At 39.7% G+C, this 27,572-nt stretch overlaps 1 protein-coding gene across 4 annotated transcripts; it reads right to left on the reverse strand.

Moving 5' to 3' along the window:
- Positions 1 to 3,157: 3,157 nt before the first annotated feature.
- On the reverse strand, positions 3,158 to 27,572 carry FAM174A (family with sequence similarity 174 member A). 4 transcript variants are annotated; one of them, XR_004237437.1, is made up of 5 exons: positions 27,206 to 27,572; positions 20,097 to 20,231; positions 15,461 to 15,544; positions 6,152 to 6,595; positions 3,158 to 3,767 (listed from the first exon to the last, which is right to left on the reverse strand). XR_004237437.1 is itself a non-coding variant. In XM_032095797.1 (3 exons), the coding sequence occupies exons 1-3, from the start codon at positions 27,511 to 27,513 to the stop codon at positions 15,523 to 15,525; spliced, it is 465 nt and encodes a 154-aa protein (XP_031951688.1). In that variant the 5' UTR covers positions 27,514 to 27,572; the 3' UTR covers positions 15,070 to 15,522. The 4 variants fall into 4 exon arrangements, 1 of the variants encoding a protein (XP_031951688.1); XR_004237436.1 differs by having other exon boundaries at positions 3,158 to 5,718; XR_004237435.1 differs by having other exon boundaries at positions 3,158 to 6,595.

A 27,572-nucleotide genomic window follows, 5' to 3' on the forward strand; every position in this document is an offset into this window, starting at 1 on the left:
ACTAAATATTTCAGATGTAATTGAGAGGTAAAATGGAAGGACAAATGCCTGACACTGGAAATTTTTCTTCAGATCAGGAATTCATTTAAAAAGTAGGGTTTTTTCTTGGAAAGAAAATTAGAGGTATAACACATAAAAAACATTTTTTGCTGAAAAAACCACTTTTCTAGGTCTTATTTTACCTTCAGCAGGTAATATTTTTTTGGCTAGCAACATTTCCAAAGTACTACATTTAGTCTGTATTGAGATGGGTACTGATTTCTGACACTTGGATCCCCCACAGTCATCCCTGTATATTTTGACAAGTGCCTCCAGTGACTGAATATTTATTTTCTATCAAATTTGGGTGATTTTTTTTTCCTTCACATGAAACTTTGATATACACACAAATCCCATCTGTTTTAAACACAACCGTACTGTTCTAGCCCATACTAATTCCTGAACTATGCCTTAAAATTGTCATGAGACTATAAACAGGGAAGAACTCTCCCTGGAAGTGTTCAAGTGCAGGCTGGATGGGGCTTGGAGCAACCCAGTCTAGTAGAAGATGTCTCTGCCCTTGGCAAAGGGTTGGAACTAGGTGATCTTTAAGGTCCCTTTCTACCCAGGCCACTCTGTGATTCTGATTATATTTTAATATACCAGTCAAAAAAAAAAAGGTTTATCTCTTAGAGAAAGGTAACTTCAGCTGTTTTCAACTGAGAACAGTAATAATAATAATAATTCTGCAACTAAATTGTATTTTATCTAAGTGTAATGAAAATTATTGTTCTCCTCATCCCTCCTACCTAAAATATATGGTGACTTGTTCCTAGTATCCACTTACTCTCTGCTATATAGTCTGGTGTGAATTTGGTAAACTCGGTCTAATAGTTGCTGCATCCTACTTGATTTCCTCCTTGACAGCTCAAAAAAAGTCCTTTTTTTCACTTGAATACTTATTTTCTGCTGCTTTCAGCAAAAGTAAACAGCACAATTGTTTTTGGATGCTGATGTCAAGATGTACCTATCAGAAACTGCATTTATTAACAAACCTGAAATCAGAATTTACACTTGGCTTGAGAACTGAGTCTGCAAACAAAAGGAAGAAGGAGCTATTGACAGCCCTTCATTTGTATGTGGGGCTCTTCAGAGGCTTTGGTGCTCCTGATTCCTCCCTCCATGTGCTGGTGGACTCCTAAAATAGAAAGCCTTAGGCTTGAATTTCGTGCTGCCATCCTGTGACCAAGGAAATGATTAAGGATGATCCCTAAAAATTCTATGCTATTACACATCAGAATAACTAGAAATCAAGGAAGAAATTTTTTTTGGCGGGTGGGAGGGGAGGGGGGAAAGTGTTTATTCTCCTAGAGAATTAAACCATGTTTAGTCAAAGGAAAGGAAGAAAAAGACTCAACCAACGAAATCTTGGATACCAAATAACAAACATAATTTGTTAAATATTGGAGTCAAACCATGTATTACTAAACATGCATTGTAACTAAATTTGGTTTATCTGCCAAGTGGACCTCTGTATATACATCCCTTTTTAGGGATTCAGCTTCCTTTCAGAGGGATTAAGTCACCAATGATGTTATTCCTGACTCTCCATTACTTCCTGATGTTGCTGTGGCCTCAAAGACAAGCAGAGTTGAAATTGAGTTTGGTTGTACCTTCTGCAGCTGAGGTACCCAAAACGTTTTCACAACCTCTGACTGAAGGAAGTCAAAGGCCACCTCTGGGTTTGCTGGAAGTACTTTTCACTTGTAGCCACTCTGGCTTGGACATGTCTGTGTCCACATTCAATCCAATATGACCAACCAGAATTACACTCAGACATGCAAATGGGAATCTGAATCATTGATTTCTCCTCATCTTTGCTCCACACATTGGTAGTTACGCCTAGGACTGATATGTTGAAGCTATTTCCCCTTGGCCACTATCTGGTCCCCTAACTTGTCTTTTAACCCCAGCCAAGGGTTGCACAGGTTGTAGGCTCAGTAGTGACCTCTGGAATCCACCTCGTTAGTTAGTTTTTTAGACATTAATGGTAAATTTCTTTCTCATTTAGAATAAAAATAAACCTTTCTTACTCTCACATTTCGTTATTTATCTATGTATAACTACACTGGTTAGACATTCAGTGCTTTAGTAGAGGAAGCCTGAACCCAACCACTTAATTTTGTTACATAGTAAGATGGGACATACCTTTCCCTTGTTCAGAAAAGACACTTTACTTAAAACTGACCCTTAAAAAAAGCTATGTTTTTTTTTATTTCTCCTTCATTAGGAAAAAAAAAAGGAAAAGAAAAAGGAAGAGGAAAGCCTCTGCTCTCACTTTTTTTGAGTGAAAGATCAGACCAGGTTAGCAAAGAATTTATGATTTTCCCTTTCTGATGCAAAGTTTGTGGCAGATTGTAGTGGACTCTATATATTGTAGCCGTAAACTGAAGACATTGCTGCTTTTTGTCTATTAAACCTTATCTGTTTCACTTTCTTCATGTCAAAGCTCTCAGTCTGTCATATTTATTTGTAAGTAAACCAAATACCAATGGGTGGGAAGGAAACAAACCAGGTTATCTCCAAAAAGAGCACATAGCTGCACCATAGCAAGACAGACTGCTGACATGTACGCACGGAAACTGGAATAAAGCATATCCTCAGACAGAACTTAAAATTTACAACTGCAGATAAATGGTTCCTTCAGCCTTTTGGGCCAGATTTGCTAGAAGTTATTCAAAGCAAATCAATTCAGAATTAGTTTCTCTTAGACAATGAAATAAATTGAAATGTGTGGAAAACACTCCAAAGACTGTTTTTTCTCCTCAAAAACATCATCTCATATCCCCTACCCTCAAAGAACACCCTCCTCCTTCAGAAGAATATTTAATAAAGTATTCCCTTCGAAGACAATTACAAATTTAACAGTTGCCAAATTAATCCTTTTGTTTGTTTGTTTTGGTTTGGGTTTTTTTTTTTTTTTTTTTTGTCTCCTGAATACCAGATCAGTTCTCCAAAGCCAAATAACTCTTCTTTAATCATGGCAGAAGAAAGTTGCCCCCTTGTGCATATGCACTGCAGTACAGCCCTTAATTACATAATTAGAAAGTATTTTCCCCTCTTCATTCAGCATATCAGATTCAGCACAATTGAGGAATGAACTAGGGATGCACAGTGATTACAGATCTATGTGCTTTATTTCAGGCTTAAAAGGAAAAAGAAAGGGAAACAAAATTGGTCAATACTCTAGAGAAACTGATTCCATTCCAAGCCCTGCCACTGAGTTTCCAGGTGGTGTCAAAGAAATCTTTTAACTCAAAATATGTCCAGTTTGCCATTCACAATGTAGTTCTCATTTGCTGATCAGTCAAATTAGGATTTTGGCTCTACAAAAGCTCGTACAACACAAAAATGAAAAAAATACCACATACATAGAACATATGCACTGCTTCAACACTCTGGAAAATCATTTCTTACTGTTTTAACCAAAGAAAAATTACTAAAATTAGCAACAATTTTATTTCTCACTGTCTCAGTACCTTAATTGTAGAGTGGGAATAAGAACTTCTGGTGTTTCTGTGAAAATTGATTTGGTTTTATTCATTTGAAGGCCTAAGACACAATCGGTGTGGGTGTCTTGGAATAAAGCTAGGAAAAGTAGTCACTCTTTATGCAGAAAAACATTTGAATCCTGAAATATGGCTTAAATTATGCAAATGTGTGAGGAAAAAAGTACAATGAAAGTTTATTTACTAATTTTCTCCATTGTGCAGTAAATAAGAAAAATCCTGTGGAAAGAAAAACGAGACACAGTCACTAATAATATCATTATGTGTGTAGAGAGAGAAATAAGATTCCTGAGAAAATCTGTACTTTCCAAAATTTAAGCGCTTGGGTCTCTTGTAAGTTCACCTATTCCAACTGCTTTATAGGCAATGAGGACATACACAAGCCATGAAAGAACCTAACAATAGTCAGAGAACTTCTGTTTGAAATGCTACTGATTTACCAAAAAATATGAATATCGATCTAGTATCGATATCCAACTGAGACGGACAAAAACTCTCTAACAGTTTAGAGTTAGAAAGTTATGTTTTATTAGGCGCTGGACAGCTGCGTGGAATAGCTTCCTAATATGCAGTGTCAAAGTATGAATGGTTACAGAGTCTATTTATCGACAAAAATTATGAATATCCAAAATACAAATACATATTTATAACAATGACCCCTCCTATTCTCTGCTTTGTATGGAAATTAGCTTTAATGTCATTAAGCATGCATAGTATAGTTTTTAAATTGAGTCGGTGACCATTATTAATTGAGGAATGGTCTTGAAGGAATAATACTCTTCCTCACTTGAACTTTCCACCCCTCTGGGTTTTGACAATACAAATGGCCTCTTGGGGAACATCCAGTTTCTTCCTTATTACTTCTGAATAGTATCCAGATGGGAAAAATTAGCAATTGTTTTAAATTTCTTTAGATGTATCTATCAATGTTTTCTGGTTCTTATTATAAACACAGCTAAGCAAATATAGAAAGACAGTTAATTATCTGAAACTTAAAAGCTTGTTTCTAACTTAACTCTTATTAACTCTTAATTAATCTCAGGTGGACCTACTTACTCTAACTAATTCTAGCAAAACTAATCTTTAACTAAAATTTTAAATTCTTAATGTTTCTTTTGAAGTCTGTGTTTCACTGCCTTTATAAATATCAATAATCAGTTCTCCACCAAGTGATCAAATATGTTATTGAAAAAGCTTAGACTTAAAATTTAAGATTAAAAAAACCAAGTGTGTAAAACCAGACCATTGTTACTCTTAGTAAATGAAAACCAGCAAAAAACCCACCAAATTCTGATCATGAAGCCCAAAAAACCACCTTATGGCAATAGTGGAGATTACTTGAAACAGATATTAAGGAATTCATGTGAAGATTTCCATCTGTCTTAAAAAGAGGCTCATATCAAACAAGAACCTTCAAGCAAATTAATTTATTTTTGAAGATATCAAGAAATTTGATTATCTAGTAAAATCTGATTGAATTTTTACTTCAATATAAAGCAAAGAATAATGTTTAACATGTGTGACTAAATTTTTTGATACCGCATACTACCAAGTAGAATTTCAAGAGACATCTAGTAAAGCATGGGAGAGGTGGCCACTCAATCTGCAGCAACTTGGTCAGATAAAAAAAAGACTAAGGTGTTGTCTGAGCAGTTTTGATTTGGCAATTTTTGAGCCTACATCCACCATGGTTAAAAAATTACATGTATACAGGCTGATCCCCTCCACTTCTGTGCCCGTAAGTTTCTGGGTTCAAGAGGTTACATTCCTGAGCCAGTTTTCAGAGTTGGTGCTATGTTCTGTTCAGCAGCCTGCATTTTCTGGGCTTTTCTTCCAGTCCTGAAGCAGGCAACACTAACCTCGAAGGGATGAGCTTCATAGCAGTTCGGTACTGCAGTTAATGTAGTTACAACGAAGATCTGTGGCACTACCTGAAATATTTAGTGTAAATGCCACAGAATTCAGGACACATATCAACTCCTGCAAGCCCATAGATGAGAAATCCAGTGACTAACACAGGGAGCCTGAGGTCTCAATCAAAAGCACAGCAAGATGACAGCAGTGTCTCAGCAGAACTGATTCATTCACCTCACATTAATATACTGGCTGTCAACACTGATGTGTATCTGTATCAGAACTCCAGCAGTTGTCTCCTGTGGTAAGTTGGCACCTGTTCCAAACATGGGAACATCAACATCGTCAGCAGCATTACCTATTACTTCTCCAGTGGTTAATACGGCTCCAATTCTAACCATCAATGCTATTGGAAATAGTGAGTCCTTAATTTCTGCCAGGTGACCATGAACTGAGCACACAGGCATTCCCGTGCACATGAGGGATGGCAAACTCAGAGCCTGGTGTCCAGCAGGTTCACTTTGATTCTGGACAGTGATTGTGCTTGGGAAAGCATTTCATAGGAAGGATATGTCTCCTTTTCAGCACTTACTGCACAATAGAAAAGGGTACACTTGTTGAAAGAGAAAGGAAGGCAAAGAGGAAGGAGGGAAGGAGGAAGAAGGCAAGACATGGAATTGTTTATAGTCCAGCAAAATGCAATCACTTAGTTCATATAATCATTAATGGCACTTTTGAATGATACCTACACAAGAAAGTTCAACTTTCCATTCCTTTCATGGCTCCTCAAAGGCCTCTTCATATTCCACTCCATTTCATTTCATATTCCTTCAAGTGATCTGGACACAGCCTCTCGTCCTCGAGAAGCTGACAGCAGAACAACATAAAAAGCAGCATTTACAAGTCAAAGACAGAAAGAAAACAAATGCCGTAAGACAGAAAACCTGTATGTTGTAAAATGCAACTACTTTGTTGTTAAAAGTGCCAAAAGTGTACATAAATTTACAATAAAAGGTGATAAAATGTTAGCAGCACTTCATTCACATTCCACTGACAGTTGTTTATACACTGAAGGGTACTGCCCTCTCATATTAGCTGGAGCAGTTCACAGAGCTTGCCTGCTTTGACCAAGTCCTTCTCCACAGCAGCTTCACAGCATGGCTGGAGGGGCCCATTTTGAGGTTACACTGGCCCTGGGAAAAAAAAACACAAAGAATTCTAAATCAAATATGTTTACTGAGTGCTTGGCTGATAAGGAAGAGGAAGCCTGGCTGATTATAATTCAGCTTGGGAGCTGCTGCTGAAGAGAAGTCCAAGTTGACTGACAGCAGACAGCCAAAATAAAGAAAAAAAGACGCTTGGGCTAGCAGCCATCTTAGCCAGAGACAGTAGCAGAGTGTTAGGTAACATATTCCAGAAGGAACATTTCACTATTTGGCAGTAGCCCCAACAAAGTGGGCACTTGGCATTGACTGGTAACGTTAGTAGATGGACATTCTGTCCATGATGATAGGATACCTGCTGCCACACATCTGTGTCAGATACATCACTGACATTATACAGAAATATCCTCAAGACTTCTGTTTTCTCCTTTGCTGGTAACAGAATACCACTCCTGAGATTCAGGCAATACAGGCTGAATGTTGACCCCCCTGTATTTCTGCAACAGGCAAGGGAAACTCTCATCTTCATCCCACAACCAACAACACTCCTGTGAAAGTCTTGCTAGAGTCAGTTTACTCTGTAAACTTCAAGATGGTGGAAGTAACTAGAAAACACTACTTTGCCATGATAGTTAAGTTTTTATAATACCCCTATTTCATCCATATGACCTCTTACTGAGATTAAATAACAACTTGGCTACTAGATTTGTGATTACTAGCTAGGAAGAAAAGAGACACACTTGGAGGCCTTGCTGCAGAATTTTTAAGGGGATGTTGTATTTCAGTGCATGGGCACAGAGTCCTTGAGAAGTCTGCTGTGAATATTTCTAGAATTGAACGTCAACAGTTTTGAAAAGTGCAAAGGACATTATTGACACATGCAACAATAGTCAAAGTAGGCCAGTCTATTTAACAACCCAAAATGGTCATTGGTCAAGGGCTAACCTTGGACAAAACATATGCCCTCTTCCTTCCACTGTTAAGAGTTGCAACTTCATTCTGAAGCATAGACAAGTTTATAATGCTTCTTCTACATACAAGGCTTGTAGTCCATTGTCAGTCGCCGACTTTAAGTAGCCTCTGAACAAAACATTCACACGAATTCTGAAAATATGAAACTATTATCATCTTGCCATTTAACTAGAGAAAGGTTTTAAGAAGCTGTAGATTTAACTTTGCTAAATTAAACATATTCACAGTAGGCTTCTCTTGCTTTTGCTCACTGGGGAATGGCACATATACTACCCAAAACTGAATTTGTGTTTGTTGCAAGAAAAGAAACAAAAGACAATCCTAAATGTTTCAACAGGATTTTGCTGTGGAATGTCATATTCAAGGCAAGCTTCACACTTGCATAAGGGGTGTTGCGTACAGTTACTTCACTGTACTTTGCACTCGAAAGCACAGTTGAGGCGACAGAAGAGTGACCACAGCAACAATACCCAAATAAAACCCCAAAACCTTGAAAATTGCATTTTTTAATCATAATTTTGCCCTTTTATGGATTTAGAAAGACAACAAAACCGAATCTAACGTGAGAATTTTTATTTTCATTTAAAATTTGAAACATTACAAATCATTTTTTCTGATTTATAGTATCTAGCAACACAAATGGGCAGAACAGTATCTACAGTGTTAAAAATGAGGAAAATATTTCAATTTCATAGGTACTGAAGACATGTATCTGCACCAAGGACAACAGAGCTTGCATTCAAATAAAATAATAAATAACGTATTTTATAATTAACAAGTTTTTAATATATCCTATATTTAGCTTTCTTTTTCTTGAAACTTAAACCAACACGAATGAATTTAAGGGTTTTTCTTGGGGACAGCTAGAGTTGCCAAGTTAATCAATTAAAATCTTAATGACTCTCTACTATTTGTACCCAGAAGATTACAAATACTTCAGTTAAATCAATATTGCACACTGGTATTCAGGTATTTCATGGTATGTTAGTGGAAAACAAAAAAATTGGACCAAAGCACCACAGCTGCTCAGGCAGGTAAGCCCTGGTCTTACATTGCCTCTGGGAAAATGAACGCTGTCATGTCCAGCTTGGACTGAATAAAGTCTAGAACGTCCATCCTGCTTGCAGATATAAAGCCGTTGTGTAGCTATGCATATTAAATTTAGAACCCTATTTTCTGCATTTACTTTCTAGTATCAAATGGTTCTGAAGCAGCTACAAAATCTAAGGCTCTCAATCAACTGAAGTTATTTACAGCACTAGAATTGAAAATATGGTAACTTATCTTTTATATGGGTAGGGGAGGAAGGGAACTTATTTATACAACTCAGGGCCAAAAGTATGACAGCTGCAGCAACCTTTGTATATGTTTCCATCACCGTAATCACAGAAACACAGAATCATAGAAGGTCCCAGATGACCTAAAGCTGGCAAATATCCCAATTTTTAACAATAGCAAGAGGAATGACCTTGGTAATTACCTGCCTGTGAGTCTCACCTCAGTGCCTGGCAAAATTATGGAGAAGATTATTCTTTGAGTTATTGAAAAATACCTGAAGGACAACACAGTCATCATTCACAGCTAGCATGGGTTCATGAGGGTAAAGTCCTTCTGATTTCCTTTCATAACGAGATTCTCCACCTCACTGATCAACAAGGCAAGACAGTCGATATAATCATCTTTTTGGATTTCAATAAACTCTTCAATTCTGTTTTTCAGCACTCAGCTAGATAAACACATCATCTCAAACACAGCAACTGGCTCATGGGTAGGGCACGAAGGGTGACAGTGCATAGGGTGACATCAGGCTGGTGATCTGTCACTAGTGACATTCCACAGGGCGCAGTGCTCTTCAATGTCTTCACAGCCAACTTAGATGCAGTTTGCCAATTATATTTATCTTGGGAGGTGTCATGGGTGACCTGGGCCTGACACCAGGCACCCATGAAAGCCACTCACTCACTCCCCTCTGCAGCTGAACAGAGGAGAGAAAATATAATGAAGGGTTCGTGGGTTGAGATAAGGGCCAGGAGAGACGCCTCATCAAATACCATCATGGGCAAAACAGGCTCAATTTAGGGATATGAAGTGAATTTATTTACTAACAAAATCAGAGGAGGATAATGAGAAGTAAAACAAGCCCTTAAAACCACCTTCCCCCCAGCCCTCCCTCCTTCTCAGCTCTGCCTTCTACCCCAGTGGTGCAAGGAGACAGGGAATGGGGGTTGTGATCAGTTCATGTCCCGTGGCTTCTCCCGCTGCTCAGGAAGAGGAGTCATTCCCCTGCTGCACCATGGGGTCCCTCCCACAGGAGACAGTACTGCATGAATTTCTCTGACATGGCTCCATCTCACGAGCAACAGCTCCCTGCAAATTGCTGCAAAGTGAGTCTATCCCATGGGCAGCTGTCCTCCCCAAACTGCTGCAGCATGGGTCACTCTTCCATGGGGTGGAATGCCTCAAGGACAGGCTGCTCCAGCATGGCAGCAGGGCCCCCCTCTCCATGGGTCGCCCACAGGATCACAGCCTCCTCCCAGACATCCACATGCTTTGGTGGGGGCTCCTCCATGAGCTGCAGATGGATCTCTGCATCCCCATGGACCTCCATGGGCTGCAGGGGTACAGCTGCTTCACCGTGATCATCACCACGGCCTGCAGAGGAATCACAGCTCCAGCACCTGGGGCACCTCCTCCCTCTCCTTCTCCACTGACCCTGGTGTCTGTATAGTTTTTCTTCTCACATGTTCTCATCCTGCTCTTCTCTGGCTGGAATTAAAACTGTGCAACAATTTTTTATCTTTCTTCTTAAATGTGTTATCACAGAGGAATTACTATCATTTCTAACTGGCCCAGCATTGGCCAGCAGCATGTTCATCGCCAGAGACACCAGGGACTGGCTCTGCTGGACATGGTGGAAACTTCTGGCAGCTTCTCACAGGAGCCACCCCTGTAGCACCCCCCACTACCAAAAACCAATGCAAAACCAATAGAGGAGGAAAGAAATGGAGGGTATTTTGTTCAGACAAAATGGAGAGGCAATATAATGATCTTGAAAGCAATGGCAGATCTGCAATAGAACAAAGCTCTTTTTATCATTCACTGTAGCTTAAGTGCAATAGGCTTAAAATTACTAAAAACAAGATTTAAATTTCATCTCAGGAAAAGCAAAATTAAAGATCTGCTAGAAAGAACAGTTAAACTTTGAATTACATTTCACCACCTACCTGCACAATCCTCGTACTGGGAAGCGTAACACTAACTTTCAGTACCATCACAAAACTCTTGATGTCTGCTTTGATTCAGCAGGTTTAATGTATATCTTTATAAAACTGTGGGGTTTTTTAGAAAAATGAGGGGCCTTTGGACTCTATTGGAGCACAGAATAAAAATAACTGTATTTGGTCTGAATAGAAACCCATGTAGTCACACATCTCTTTTTGGACAGTGGCCAAGGCAGGTATGAAGAGTAATAACAGCTCAAACATATTCACTGTGAAATCTCTGGAGTTTCAAAGTGTGGCATATAGACCTTTCAAATAAAGTAATCCCCTGAAGGAGTTTCCTCAAGATTCCTCAGAAATGCCATTTACCTTACCTACAGGCTTTTTGCTGGATTTGGTTTAAAAAAAAAGCTGTGGAAGGACTAAAGGATTTTTTTATTAAAAATGAGTACTTCTTTATACAATGCATGATCCAGTCAGCTGTTGAACTGACACTGACTTTTCTTTAAAACATGAACAATGAAATGCTTGGGTGAGAATGTGTACTGTTTCCTCCTCTGTCTTTATGGATCAAGTTTCATGAAGATAATATGAATGAATCTTTGTTTTTATTAAACAGTGAGGCTTAGGGAAGAAAATTGATAAACAAAGTGCCCATTAGCTAGTTTGATATAAACAGGTATCAAATGGAACTCTGGCATAACTTTTGAACTCAGACTACGCTGTATGCCCAAGCTGAACTCCATGGGATGCAACTTCATTCCCTTCCCATCTGCACTTTCACTGCTCAGCAGAGACATCAGCATATCCCATTCTGCTGCTCCTCTTGGCCACTGCCTTCTCTTTTCCAGGCTGAACAAAGCTGTAGTTCCCTATGCTTCTCATACTGTGGTGCTGAAAACAGAGCAGAGTGGGACAAGCCCCTCCCTTACCTGGATGCATGCCAGGACACAGTTGGCCCACTTGGCTGCCAGGGCTCTGCTGACTCATATTCAACTTGCCACTGACTCAAATCCCCAGATGTCTTTCTGCAGGGCTGCTCTTCAGCCTCTTGCCCCCCAGTCTGTATGTATTATTATCTCATCCCAGCTGGAGAATCCAGCACTTGATCTTTATTAAATTTCATATGCCTGGTGATTATCCTGCTCCGTAGTCTATTCAGGTCTCTCTGTAAGGTCTCTCTACCCTTGAGAGAGTCCACAGCTCCTCCTAGATTAGAAGCAACAGCACATTTACTTAATGTACATTTGATCCATATGTTCACATCATTTAGGAAAACATTATATATTGCATTTTGTGCAAAGCATACTGCCACAAGCCTACTGCCATCAAAAACGCTGATGTCAAAAACATAAGCTCATACTTTCCCAAATTAAGAAAGCAAAAAATTACATGCAAAGGAGTTCATTATTTAAGAACCTTCTTTGTATCTCTTATTAAAATCTTAAACTTATCCATCCATCCTGGTATTACCTTGAAGATATCTTGTTTTATCATGTCTTAAAACAAGAATGTTTCAAGATGTAAGCTAAATAGAATGCAAGCCACTTGAATATGATGAGTTATTGTGGACAGAGAAAAATCACACAAAAATCTTGCCAGAGGACACCACTCCACAGAGTTGGATCAATTCTGCAGGGGTTTAACAGTTAACAACTTGGAACATCATCATCAGTAGTACCATGAAACAAGACACCTGCAGCAAACAGAAGCCTATTCCAAAACTATGAAGCAGTCCACTCACACTGGATCTTTTGAGACCAAATTCTTTCAGTTGGCTTATGTATTAGAAGATTGCTCCTGGCTCTTACTGATCAACACAAAAAATAAAAATGCTTTCTGCCTCTTCAGTCACCATGGTATCACAGGGTGCATGCTCCATTATCCTATCAATGCACTGAACTAATACATTCAGACTTTATCAGGAACTACATATTCTTGTACAAGCTGTGTCTCAAATTACACTAGTGAAGGAAAAAAGTCACAAAGCCCTAACAAACAGGCATGTCTGTTACATGCCGTGATAGCTTTAATACTGTCAAAATTGTAGAAGTATCTTTAAACATAATTTTCTTTTCAATCTTCCAAGATTTTTCTCCACATTCGATTTTCTGTCTTCGGAAATTCAAGTTACAGAAAAAATATAGCCTTTCTCCCAGTTTATTTAAACTTGGGCTATCTTCTATCTTCAAGGAGCTTTAATTCAGCAGATCAGCTCACATTCTTTACTGGCCTATTAATATCTTAGTTCAAATGGGGATAAAATTTTCCATACACAGCTACTCAGTTATACATTTCATAATTACTTGTCTTCATCTTTTTAATCTTGTTTTTGTATGAAATTTTAAAGTGATAAATAGGCTTGATATAAACTTCAGTTTTGTCTATGCACAGGTCTGTTACCGGCCTCTATGGTGGCATATCCTTTCCCAAATTTTTGAAAGTATGTTAGAACAGCTCTAAGAACAGCTTTTCAGATGTAGTTGGAAATGGTACTGATGGTGTTGCACCTATCAACAGGGGCTGTGTGTAACTCACAGCTGCAATTTCTAACTGTTAAGACCAAGATATACAAAATCATGATTATTTTTTGACTAGTTTTGTGTGAGCAAATGCAATGAGAGACAATTCAGCTACTGAAATTAGATACAAGCTGAATAAGGCCAAGGAAGTTTGCACCATCAACCACATGATATCTGACATACCAGAAACCAAAACTGTCCCAGCTTATTACCAGTTGTACAACTGCATTACAGATGTTTGTCCTATAAATACATCCTCATGATTTTTGAGGCATGGATGAAAGAAGTCTATATAAAATTTTTTGGAAAATTTGTGTTGTGGGGGGTTTTTTCCCACCAGAAAATTTGCTTGGATACATAAATAACCTGTTCCATTTTGGTTTTTTCTGCAGGAAAACATCAAGGTTTACCTGCAGGACATACAAGAGTTCAAAGATTGTTTGCAATTCCAGTGATTCTAACTTGCTTAAACAGTTCAAATATCTATGCGTAACAAGCCTAACACCTCCTCAGCAAGGCTCAAAGCCTAGAAAGATTATACAGATTTGAATTCTAGGATGTCAGGAAGACAGTCTGTACTTATGAAAGATTTCAATTATGTTTCGTTTAAACACTGATGGTCCCCTTTATATAAGGAAACAACATACTTTGCCCTCTATCATTTACTGTTCTCTCACCTGCAGTCTACAACCCAGCTGTTCTTTACCATGTCTCCAGATTCCCCAACTAAGCATCTGCAAGAATTAGTGCTCTGTTTTCATTTCAGTTTTATCTTTAAACATAGGCGGAAGAAGTTAGGTACAATAGAAAGCAAAATAAAGACTTGCATTTATTGTAAATACAATGTATTTCCCAGGAGTGTGTGGCACATGGGGAACTGTAGGTGAAAATTACCTTGGGAAGCTGATTTGACCTCATTTGAGCTGTTACTAGAGCAAGTAAGGTTTCAATATAACAAATCAGCTGGTAAAGAAAATCTACAGCAGACTCCCTCCCTACCCCGTAACTGCAGAAATGACCTCAAAGAAACGTACTCCGATTTTGTTCAAACAACAAGAGGGTGAAGAATCAGGAAAATACTCCTCTTTCTCTGTAGCCCATAATTTAGGCACTTTCAGGATACATAGTCATCCCCACCCATATTGCTACAGCAAGTTTATGCCTTGATACTAGGTATCTATGGATAGATGGAATAAGCAAAAAAAATACACAGTAATTCTAAACTAAAATTTGAACATTTTGTCTATATTATCAAGATTATGGTGGAAACTGCAACACATTAAAAGAAGTATATGTTCCAGATCTTAAAGACTGTTCTAATAATTTTTATGGCACTAAATATAAACATAATCGCTGGATGTCAGCTACATTCATGTGAGTATTACCATACATTTCAGCAACAGCTGCTTCTCATGTCAATATTTCATTTTAGAGTTACAGAATATTTAGTATTTTCCCAAAGGCTTATCTATGCTTCACTGCAGATCTGAATACTGACATCACATGGACTAGACCAGCAACACCCTAAAGTCACTGAACCACATCTGTTCACACAAGTTGAAGATAGGCCTCACAAAAAATTAACTCTACAGTTGCAATCAGCAGTCTCAACACCAAGAATATGTTGCAATACCATGTTTTACATAATTATATTAACATCCCAAGTATCCTTAAAATCTATAGTGTTGGAGTATCGCACTAAATGCTAGCAACACTGTAAACAGATTTTTTCACTGAAATTTACACAAAATACGTTAATTCAGTTTTTAAAAAGTCTCAACACAGAAGACAGTAGTTTGGCTTTTTATTGGTAAACAATAAATCATCTCCTCAATTAAAATCAAGTTATAACAATTCTGAAAAGTCCACAGTGGCTATATTTACTTACAATTTAACAGCAGAAGAAAAAATAAACATTCCAGATTACTGTAGAAAAAAGTGTATATCACAGTTAATGGCATACAAGATTTTTAACAAGCAAAAAATACCCTGTTTAACAAGTAATCTCCCTTCCAAATAGGTTTTTATCTTAGTGCAGTTAGTACTCTCTCCCCACAGGCTATATACATTGAGAATCTCTATATACAAAAAGATACAACAAATTGATACATTACTTATTGCAAGATATTAAGTATGCCATAAAATACACAAATTAAATTAGTTTCACCCCACTTGCATACCGTCTTGCTTCTTATTTCTCCCATGAAGCAGTCTCCTTCTCTGGTTCTAAGATTAAGTTCTTTCATTGAAAGGCACGTACTTCTCTACAATAGAAGAAACAGATGCATTAATCTGAAATGCCCTGTTTCAAGGCAAATTTAGCCTACATTTTTAAAGATCACACATTATGAAAGAACCCAGAGAGACATGACATTTTATTATTAAATTTGAATGGAAAACCTCGTAGTTACCATACTACTGTGAAGCAAAGTACCATAAATCTTCAAGGCTCCTGAGTTCCTAGTGAAACTTTGGTAAGTCTTGGTAGCACTGCAGTTATGGAATACTATAAAAAAAATTGAGTAAATTCTTCTCCTTGTGCCTTGCAGCACTGGGCAAGTAGTATCTGTGTGAAGTCATTCAATGAGGATTGTAACGTATTAGTGTGATACGACTTTGAAAAACAAAGATGTGGTATTGGTATACTGTACGCCAATTGGCATGTATGTAAAGTTGTATTGCAAGAGACCAAAAGCTAGAATTCCACACTTGGGCATTTAAAAGTATGCTATTGAGCAAAATGGCTAAAACCTACTGTTCTGGTAAACTGCCCCGAACAGCAGTAGCACAAAGACTAGTGACATGGTTGATGATGACAGTGGGAGTACACTTAAATTGTGTCTATGTTACAGCTGAGGGCACTGGGGACCTTTTTTCATATAGCTCTGAAAGAAAATAGCAACCCTTGAAAGTAGTATGTATCTGGACACTAGTATACTAACACTACTACGGTGATTTTTAGGAGACAAGCCAGTTTCTGTGCCTAGTCCTGGAAAGGGTCTAATACAGTTACCAGCTAACCCAGAGCATGCCTTTCTAATTTCTAATACATGCATATCATTTTGTAGAGTATCACCTTAAAAAAATGCTTTATTGTTCAAGCAACAAAAAATTAAAGCAGACTGGTTGCCACTACAGTCTTTTAACATGTCACAAAGAAATAAAGAAAAAAGACATATTTTTATATATAAAACAATACTTATATATATACCAAAACTTGACTACTTTGATGTCAATAACAAATCTAAATGAACATATAGTGTGGCGATGCGATACCTTTATTGTATTTTTATATAAGTTTTCTGTACCCCAATGGTTCATCCCTACCTTCCCCACTCCTATTCCCAGTTGGTTTGTCCCAGACCCAAGCCGCTCCCCCGGTGCTCCCTACATGGTTGTTCTCCTCCCCTTGTTCTAGCTCTTTCCCTATCAATCACCCAAACCCCTCCTGTTGTTCCCGAAGGTCCAGTGTCCATCATCTGAAACCTCCCAGTTTACCCTTATATGGTCCCCATCAATCCCCCGAGACCCTACCCCTCTAGATACCTCCCCCTTTGGAAATCCCCTAAACCTCGATGCCCCATTGGGGCATGTGATCCCTTTCCCTCCTCCCCTTGAGGCTACTGGCCCAAGGAAATGTCTATCCTCGTCCATATCCCTCCCTTAGAGATTTCTATTGGTCCCCAGTTAAGCCATCCCCATTGTACCACCTCCCTTTCTAAGAGGTTTCCTGGAGCTGCTGGAGGCTTGTCCCCTGGGAGTTGCCTCCAATAAAGTTGGATTCTCCCGTGTGGCAAGCCTCCTTGCTACTTTTTATCCTCTCCCTCGTCCGGACTGCTGACAGCCACTGTGCCTGGAGCTTCAGCTCCCGTGGGCAGAGCTGAGCTCCCGAGGAGCAGCTTGAAAGCCAAGAGCCTCCGGCTGCTCCCCACTCCTGTCGCACACCGCAGGAGCTAGCCTGGGCAGTGGTCAGTGGCGGTCATTGCGACAATATAGATAAGCATTTTCTGTAATTGCATTCAGCTGTTTAGTGCCTTCTGTTTTGTTATGAAGGAAAGAAACTTACAAACTAAATAAGCTCAATTGTTGATTCTAAGTAAAACTGCAACTGTTCTTTATTTAACAAAGCACTAAACCCAAAAATTACTGAAGGCCTCTCTTCCTTGTTCCCAGGCTCCAAGTGATGCCATGATGATTTTTTGCCTTTTCTTTTATACCCCTTTTATATACCTTTTCGTAGCTTTTTGTATTCTTAGTGTTTTTTAGCCTACGTTCTTAGACTTACTTTGTTAAGCTAGGAGACTAAACATCTTAGAAGCCTCGTAATTAGGGATCAGAAAGCCCCAGACACCAAGGTCCTCTCCAGAACACATTTTGTAAACTAAGATAGGACTATCCAGCGGGACGGTTCCTCAGGGCGGGGGCTCAAAAGCCTCTCATTGGGGAATCTTTGATAGATATGCTAATTAGTAAGACCTATAATGTTATACCTGATCTATTGTGTGTGTGCATTGCGGTGTGCATTTCAGCACGTTCCACCTGGACGTAGTGCACCTAAGGATCCTTAAAATAAATACAAAGGTAAAATCCCTTTTCCCCTTCTAACCATGTTTGATTCTTGATTTTAAGATGAGGAAAAGGCACCACAAACCTGACTATATATTTAAGCTACCTAAAACAAACCCCAACCAATCACACCTCTGAATTACTGCAGATGTCAGAACAAAGCGTAATGACATATCCCAAGAATATTTGAGTATCATTTTCATCAAGTTGTTCTCAGCATAACATTGTCTTTGCTTACTTAGACATTTTGTACTCCCTTTGGTCATTGTGCTTAAGCAATGACATGAAGACTGATTACTAAGCTTCAGTGAAGATGCAAACAAGTTGAAACAAGAAGAAATAAATTAACTTCAAAAAGTACATTCCCAACCAAGATTTTTAAAAAATAAAGTAATTCAAGTACTCTAGTTTTCAAACTATCTTCCCAGCAATGACATAACCTTGCAAAGTTTGAACAGCATTTTATCAAGCTGTTCTACACAGATTTGTGGAGTGATTTCGCATTGTTCAGCACTGCTTTCATCCTACACACAAATACTATTTTCAAAATAAAAAGTAGCTCTTAAAATTTTAAGAGCTTCTCCCCATAAGAGAACACAGGAAGATATCAATTTACAAAACGAAAGAAAATTCACAAACAAAGAAAATTCAATCTTCACTATATATAACTGAAGTCTTTTCTTGAGTTCCCAGTGTCAAAATAAGGACTTCAATAATTTAGGCACATACTTTGAGAGCGATATTGAAACAAGTTTTGATACTTCTACAATTAAATACTTCAACAAATTTTTTTCCTCCCTCAAACTGAAGTGTTTAGAAAAACAGGAAGGAAGAAAAATCAGAAATACGGTCTCTGAAAGTTATAATTGTATAATACTGTTTGTCAGTGATGACTAGCTATATTGTCATTTTACTTCCCATCAAAAAACATACTTGATACTCCTGTAAATAAGCATTTATAAAGAATATCATATTAACTGGTCATCAATTACCTCAATGTCTAACAAGTATGCTGAATTACAACAGAAGCAAAAAGAGTTAAGGAAGACACTGAGAGAATTCCTGGATATAATGTGAAAATTACCTATTACATTTTACATATGTATATATATATACCGGAACAAGACTAGTAACATAGGGTAATGGTAAATGTCACATAATTCTAAAATACAGAGGAATGCTAAGTGGAGATATTCCAGCCACTTTAATCTAGCATATGGGTGAGAAAAAAGTCAAGAGGGCTTTAACTTAAGAAAAAAAAATTAAATCAGAAGATTCCCATTAAGGAGACAAAGTTAAAACAGACTGAACCTTTCACTTCAACTTCCACAACTGCATCAAAAGTTCCTCCTGACGAACAGCAGAACATCTGACTTACTACTCCAATACTTTTAATTCATTTGAGACATCATGTATTGCATTTATCAAACTGTTTTGCTCGAGATTTGAATCTGGTTTCACATTAAACAGTGTGAATCAATTACTTGCTGTGACTGGAAGAATTCATCTGATCTCATACTTCTGAGAGTCAAGCAGCCCTCACTATGAACTATGACTATGATAATCCCATCAATTTTTTTACTGTATCTTTACATGTGCAATGTGATGGCATTAGTCAACGAGGAAAAAATTTTAGTGTGAATTGCATGAATTTAAGTTTGAATTGATAATAATGTTTAAGGCCACTAAGGAAATACAACAAAAGTTACACACAATAAGGAGACAAAACAAAATTTTTCTGCATCTACAAAGTTTCAGAGAGTAGCTTAACAATATGAATCTTTCAGTGCAGTAATACCAGATGTAAGATCTGGTGCAGAATCATCATCAACTAACTGCTGACTATTTTAGCAATAAGAAAGCAGAATGAAGCAAAGCCACTTGAAGCAGAACTCACAGGTGAGAATGCACAGGAAAAACTGAGGAGGCTCCAAAGTAGGGAGAAAAAAAAAAAGAGAGAATGGTAAAAGCTAGTTGTTGACTTTAACATTAGCTTCAACAATGACACTGTATTTGTAACAAAAATATCCTACCTTCCTCTCCATTTCTCTGGAACTCACATGTTGAAGACAAATGGTGTTTATCTTCTTGCCCACTAAATTCTTGCCCATTTAAATTTCAAGTGATCTTGACATCCCTTCTCCAACTATGCATATGAAACACAGTAGTGAGCTTTCTCAGAGAAACTGCTTATCACCCACACTCCTTCACTTCTATTGCTAGAAGTACATTCAGGCTCTAAATACAAACCTTCGAGGATGGTTGGCATCAAATACTGTTGTATCATCATCATCATTATCTTGTTCTAATGGGGTCAGCTCCATGTTTTCTATGTGCGTATCCAGAACTCCGTATCTTCGTGTTTTTCTGTTTCGCCTTCTGAGCCTGAAAGGCATTTTAAAACATTCAAGTAATGTAAATCTTTTTCTACTTTCTGATCCAATAGCATAAAATACTGCTATATTGATACTTAGCGTAAGTTTTCCAAAATTTATGATAAATAGCTCTATGAAATTTAGAGGTCAGACAATTCTAAGTGTCAACAGTTTACATGAAATGATTAAGGCCAATAAGAGTGTCATCTGTAGTTTTGTACAGAATTAATGCAGTGAATACAAAAAGCCAATACAGGCACTTAGCATCTAAATATAAGAGCCATGTAAAAATACATGCAAAAGCATACTTCTAACATACTTCTACTGAGAAAAAAAATGCCTTGCTACATATTCGCTGTGTTTCATGCATCTGTAAAGAACATCAGATCAAATCAGGCAGAAATTCAACAAAGCTACAGCAAAGGTATAATACAAGTCATGGCTGAAAATTTTTATTGTTGTTTGTGAAGTCTTTTATAGATATCAAGTTAAAAAAATGTTTGTAATTACACTTTAGAATAAGACAGATCTTGTAGAGTCAATGTCTCGTGTGCTTCACAAAGCACGGAAGGAAACGGCAGTGACTCACTTTTCAGGATTAAGGCTCAGTGCTTATCACAGACAAGCAGACTGTCTGCATCTGTTTTTCTCACTCTCCACAGTTTTGCTGCATGGCCCTGGGTTCCATGTGAGTCACCCACACAATGAACCATTCCATGTGGCTTTCCAGAACTACTCTTACACCCATGGAACAAGCCTTGCTCAAATTCAGGAATTCAGACCAGTAGCCACTCAGCACCATATAAAGGCATCTGCTTACAGAATGCTGACAGAGTCACTTTCAGTAACTGGCAAACAACCATAGGAAAGCTACAGAACATTAAAAAAAAAAAAAAGAAAGAATTTTGTCTAGGCACCTAGTGCTAAAGTCAAAAGTGGTAACAGATCTTTCTTTCAGAAACTCCAGAATTTACAATCCCATGCTAGGTGCCCACAAAACATGTTTACAACATTCAGGAACTTAAACACAGAATATTTCAGAGCTAATAAAAAAATTATCAATATATTATGATATTATAGTATGTGCTATCGTATTACGTATAATACTGCTGGATGCTATGCATAGTGATTTCTCTGTCCCACATTCAGACAACATTTTAACTATCTCGTAAGAGGTATCAAATACAATACTAAGATTTTCAGCTTCAAATTCTGTCCTGAACTCTGGTGTACTTAAACAACTTGTTTAAATACCCTTCTTGAAAAGACACACAACAGCATTGAATCTTGGTTTATCTTTTCACTACACTCCAGTGGATAAAATAAATCGCCTTTTGGAACTGAGAAGCAAATGTAACCTTGTTAGAATGGGAAAGAGATAAAGTACATACCCTTCTTCAAAGTTCTCAATTTATAATGTTATAAGAAATAACACACCCTTCTTCAAAGTTCTCAATTTATAATGTTATAAGAAATAACAGAATCATTTCCTCCACTCTCAATTATGTGAAAATGCAGCAACTGTTACCCCAGGCATTTAAGTACTTTAGCACAGAACAAAATACCCAGCTTTTTCATTTAAAGCTAAGGCTAGTACCAAAACCAAAAATTTCACCTTTCAGCTCAAGACAAAGTCCCTTCCATGTTCTTCACTTATTTCATCTGTCCTCTACTCCTCAACATAGAACGAAGTTGTACACTTCAAAGCACCAAATAGAAGAAAATTCTAAAACTTTTAAGATGATGGTGTGATGAAAAATAAGGTTGTTTCTTACATATTGTGCCTTTTGTTTTGTTTTCACTAAAGTAGAAGCTAAGCAATTGCAACTAGGACAAGCATTGTGGATATCCTAGCAGATAAGAAACTATTTTAAACACAATGAAAATATGAAATTAAGAAGAGGCAGTACATGATACTCATACAGTCAATATTTCTGTCAATCTCACTATACATTTTACCTTTTTCCCTTCATGGGTTAAAATGGAAAGTGAGTTGCTACTGTGATTTGAGAGTAACCTAAGACAGTCATAGCAAATGTCTAGACTGTAGATAATGCAAAAAAAAACTTAGCACAAAGCTGGCACAGATTTCTAGGCTCAAGCAAATCCTGTTGAAAAAAGGATAAACTAATCACTTGCGACTCAAACCCTTCTCTATATAAGAAGTTTTAAAACTACAGCTACAAGAGTACTGGAGATGTTTATGCAACATGCATGTATGGTCGTAACTGTGACTCTTAAGGCAGTGTCCTGAGTGTTAACAAAAACTAACTTAAAATCTTTTACTCTGTGACTGACGGTTGCTCAGTTGGAACAGACCTACAAGTACTATAGAGTCAACTGCCTGATCAATCCAAAATTTAAAGCATGGTACCATGGGTATTGTCCAAATGCCTCTTAAACACTGACCCCCTCTCTAGGAAGCCCGTTTCAGTTGTTGACCACCCTACCAGTAAAAAAATGCTTCTTAATGTCCAGTTTATACCTCTCTTGGTGCAACTTTAAATCATTCCCACGATCCATCCTACAGCTGGATCTCAGCTTTCCTTCCTCAGGGACCTGCTGGGAGCAATGAGGTCACCCCTCAAGCCTCCTCTTCGCCAGAGTAGACAAACCCAGAGTCTTCAGCTGCTACTCAGAGGGACAGGCCTTCCAGCTCTTCCATGAGCTTGTTTGCCCTAGTCTGGTTGTATTCAAGTGCCTTAGTATGCTTCTTATTGCACAGAGTCCTCACAAGAAGGCCATGACAATGCTGAATACAGTTGGACAATCCCCTCTTTTGACCATCTGGCTGTCCTGTGTGAGATGCACCCAAGGCTGAAGTTTGCCCTCTTGGCTGCCAGGGCACATGTTAGCTCATGCTGAGCTTGCTGTCAACCAGCACCCTGCGATCCCTCTCTGCATGTCTACTCTCCAGTCACTTCTCTCCCAAGTAAAACTAGTGTACAGGTATTATCCTGTTCCAGCTGCAGAGCCCAACATTTGTTCTCGTTAAATGACATGCCACTGGTGACTGCCCAATGCTCCAGTCTAGATCCCTCTGCAAGGCCTCTGGCACCTTGGGGGAGCCTACTGCACCTCCCAGTTTGGTGCCATCAGCAAAGTTGCTAATGGCACATTCAACTCCTGTCCTCAGATAAGAGTATCAAGCAGAGCTGGCCCTAGAACTGAGCCCTGAGGAGTACCACTGGTGACTGGGTGCCAGCCAGATGCACCCCTCTTCACTACAACCCTGTGAGTCCTGTCATTCAGCTGTCTCTTCAACCAGTGCACCACAAACTTGTTCACCCCACAGCTGGAGAGCCTGTCCAGAAGGGTACCGTGAAGAACAGCATCAAAAGCCTCACTAAAATCCAGAAACACTACACTCACTTCATCCCTTCTTCCACCGGGCAGGCAACCTTGGTTGAAAGTTTGCAGAGTTTTTATGTCTTATAACAAGATATGTCTTCGTGTTGGTTTAATACAGCCTGGTTTTTAGTGGGCTAAAAACCTGCTCGAAACTTCTATGTCCAGCACAGAGCCAATCACTGAAAGTTCTGACGATGGACAGGTTACTAACCCAATTAGAGAAGTTGGTAACGCCTCTGTGATGACATATTTAAGAAAGGAAAACTGGGGGAAGTTCTCTTTCTTCTCCCTAGGGGTGCTGAGGTAGCCGCTGGGGGTGATCCCAGCGGGGCTGCCAGAGGCCCATCCTGGCATGGCCAAGGCCATGCAAGGCTGGGGCCACCGGGGCCCTCCCGGTGCAGCCACTGGGGCTCTCCTGAGGCCAGGGCCCTCTCGAGGCCAGGACCTCACAGCCAGGGCCACCTGTGTGGTGCCGGCGGGGACCATGTGGCCAGTGATGAAAACATAGCAAACAATTCCCTGACATGGAGCACAGACAAGATCAACCTTTTTCAGCCCAGCAAAGGTCTGTAAGAACTTTTCAATTGATAGAACTTGAGAACAGTAATACCTACAGACAACAATTTTCTTCTGAGTCAGAGAAAAGGGAAAAGTGAGCACATGTGAAGAGAACCAACATGGTGGCACTGAGGTCAGTGAAAAGGAGAGGGAGAAAGTGCTCTGGGTGTCGAAGCTGAAATTTTTCTACAAGCCAAGGTGAGGACTATAATACAACAAACTATTTTCCTGTAATTCATGAGGTGCATGGGGGAATGCAGAGATCGCAGCCCATGAAGAAAAGTGTCCACGCTAGAGTGAGTGGATGCTGAAAAGCTGTAATCTAGTGAGAAACTCAAACAGAGAGAGAGGACCCTTGCTTCCAGAGATAGAGAACCCTTGCTTCCAAACTAGAGCAACTTATTCTTAAAAGACTAAACCCCATGAACTAAAATGACCCACACTGGGCAGTTGTGGGAAGACTGCTTGGCCCATGGGAGGGACTCACATTACAGCAGGTTGGGCAGGACTGCTATTTTGTGAAAACTGGAACCACATTAGAGAAATTCACAGAGAACTGTCTCCTGTGGGAAGACACAGAGCCCATGGCACAACAGAAAAAGAACTCCTTTCCTTAAATGAAGAAAGATTCTTAAAAAGTGAAAGACTGACCAAAACCCCATGGTTTTTTTTCCTTGCACTGTCAGTGGGAAAGAGGGAGGGAGATGGGAAGAAAATAAGTGTTCCAAAGGTTTCTTTTAGTTCTTAGTGCCCTTTTTACTTTTAATTCTGTTAATAATAAATTTTCTTTATACTGTTTAAGTTTTCAACCTGTTTTGCCTTGAAGTGTTTTTCCCCTAATTCTTACCTCAACTCATGAAGTCTTCGTTTTAATTTTCCCTCCTCTGCTCAGCTACAACAGAGTAAGTATATGTGAGTAAGTTTTTGGGGGTGACTGGCACTTAGCTGGCATCAAACCCTGACAGTCTTCATGCTAAGGAAACCTATCAAAAAAATGGGATGTTTGCACTTAATCCTTTTATTTCTTATACAACCACTGCAAAAACATTTCAGCTAGGAGTTCAAATTTATTTATTTGAACTTTATCTATTCCAAATTTCAGAAGCAAGATGCAGCAGAATTACAGAAAAATGTGAGGTGTTCAAGCTTCCAGTTTACAGTAGCACCTAGAAGACAGCACTCCAGTTTCAAATGCAGAACAGCATCCTACTGCTAAAACCGGAATATCAAGTAATTACCACTCATCCAGAAAATAATGGCAAGAGATGACAATTTCCTTCTCTAGCTCCTACAATGACAGGCCTTTATTTATTTATTTATTTGGCCTTTCCACAGTACTACTCACATCTCTAAATCCAGCAGGCTGGTGTTACAAGACACACTGACACTGGGAAGTGCCTTCAAGGCTTCTCAAGAGTGATCTGTAAGATGTATTGTCAGAGACTGAAATAGTTCATGCCTCAAACATTGATATAAAGTTTTGTTCATTATAACAAAAACCGTATAAAGAAGCTACAACCAAAGATGCCTCCCTGAAGATACCTGACTGGGGCTTTGGACTGTAAGTTAAACCACTGCGATTAGATAAAAGAAAACCCATTCTTTCATCATCTCAGGCCTAGGAGAAAACAAACAAGGCTGAAGGAGCAGAATGCATCTACAAGAAAGCCAAACACAGCAAAGATTCCTCCCTGGCTGAGTTTGGGGGAGGAGGTTTCTGGTATAACCTCTAGTAAGAAGCAGTCAACACCCATCCTCCCTTACACAAACTGGCCCAGCTGTGGAACACCCAACCCCACAGGCCACATCCACAGGATATTCACAGGAGAGGCAGCTGAGGAGGTGTCATAATCCATCAAAGACTCCCTGAAGTGCCCCCTAGAGTCATTCCTGAAGCCTTGCACCACAGGACGGCACATGATGCAACAAACAGAGTCTATTGTAAGAGACAATGGAAAACTCCCCCCTCAGGGAGGTGTCTGGGTTTTCCTACTTAGCCTGAGCGCATATTAACCCATCAGATTCTATGTTTTTCGGGGAGACCTTCACCACCAAGAAGACCAGCTGGAGAGGATCAGTGGAACATCACTGGGATCCATGGAGTGGTGATATTTTCCTTATCCTGTCCCTGTTCTTTCTTTCTCTCTCTCTCTCTCATATTTACTATCAAATAAAACCCATACTATTGTCACTGGCATAGGATCTCGTTTGCATCCTAATTCGGGCAGAGGCATTTCTAAGAACTTTAGTAACCGGATCATGACATGCATGGAACAATCAAAATATCCTCATTTACTTGTACTATATACCTTAGTACATGATATACACAAAACACTGTCTTTCAACTGCCTTTCTAGTCTAAATGATGCAGATACTAGACACAATGAGTATATCTAAATGTAACCTACACAGAGAACTTGCTCCATAATTGATGTGCTTTATGCATAATTCCACATTTGGGCCTTGCCTTGAAGAATTCAAGTTAAAGCATGAGAGAGAGAAGTAGAACTGCCACGACAAAAAATACAGTGACAAACACTCTACTTAATTGTAAAAACACATCAAGTTATGTGGAGAATAGTTTCCATGAGAAACATAAAGGCAGCTAAGTGGTAGCAAGTGTCACAAGGGCCCTTTCCTTAAAAAGGCACAAAATAGGTTAATTTTACTGTGAAAGAAAGCATAAAAGAAAGATGTTTACTGACAAAGTCGGGGAGACAGTCAACTTTGGTAGTTTAGCGATACAGAAGCTTGCAAACTGGTCAAAAATCACTTAACGTACAAAATAAATTTAGGTGGGCTGACAGATGCCACCAGTGACAAGTTCACCCGGAGAGCAAAGGAGGGAGTCGGGAAGGGCCCAATAACGATGTGCGATTCTCCGCGACGTCTCCGCGACGTGACCGGAGCCGACCGAGCTCTTCCCCGCCCACAGTGGGGAGGCAGCACCGGGAGCTTTCCAGCGCAGCTGGGCGCTACTCGCCAGCCCCTCAGGAGGCGCGGAGTCGACACGTTCTGCAGCCCCGGCCGCGGAGCTGCTTCCCCCGCGCCCGCACGCCCGCTCCCCGCCCTCACCGCACGGTCCGGATCACGAAGTAGACGATGAGGGCGGCGCTGGCCAGCACCAGCACAGACAGGGCGCGCTGGGTCATGGGCTGGCCCTGCTCGGGCGGCACCGACACCTCGGCCAGGCGGCTGCTGCTGCTCCTGCTGCTGCTGCTCCGCGTGGCCGCCCCGCCGGCCGCCTCCGTGGGGCGCGGGGAAGTGGTGGCGGCATCCCGGGGGTGCAGGGCCGTAGCCTCCCCGCAGCGGGCGGCCTCCAGCAGCACCAGCAGCACCAGCAGCGGCCCTGCCAGGAGCCGCGGCAGCGCCGGCGGCCACATCTCCCCGTGCCTCCCGCCCAGCACGACGCCGCAGCGCGGCCGGGCCCCGCCGCCGTCAG

This window comes from Corvus moneduloides, chromosome Z, assembly GCF_009650955.1.
Source record: "Corvus moneduloides isolate bCorMon1 chromosome Z, bCorMon1.pri, whole genome shotgun sequence".
NCBI classification, from domain to species: domain Eukaryota; kingdom Metazoa; phylum Chordata; class Aves; order Passeriformes; family Corvidae; genus Corvus; species Corvus moneduloides.

Excerpts from the sequence above, each read along its gene's own strand:
- FAM174A (XM_032095797.1), bottom strand. The coding sequence starts at position 27,513 with ATGTGGCCGCCGGCGCTGCCGCGGCTCCTGGCAGGGCCGCTGCTGGTG. Across the intron at positions 20,232-27,205 it reads TTCGTGATCCGGACCGTGCG|GCTCAGAAGGCGAAACAGAA; the intron begins GTGAGGGCGGGG and ends AATGCCTTTCAG. Across the intron at positions 15,545-20,096 it reads GATGCCAACCATCCTCGAAG|AGAAGTACGTGCCTTTCAAT; the intron begins GTTTGTATTTAG and ends CTTCTATTGTAG.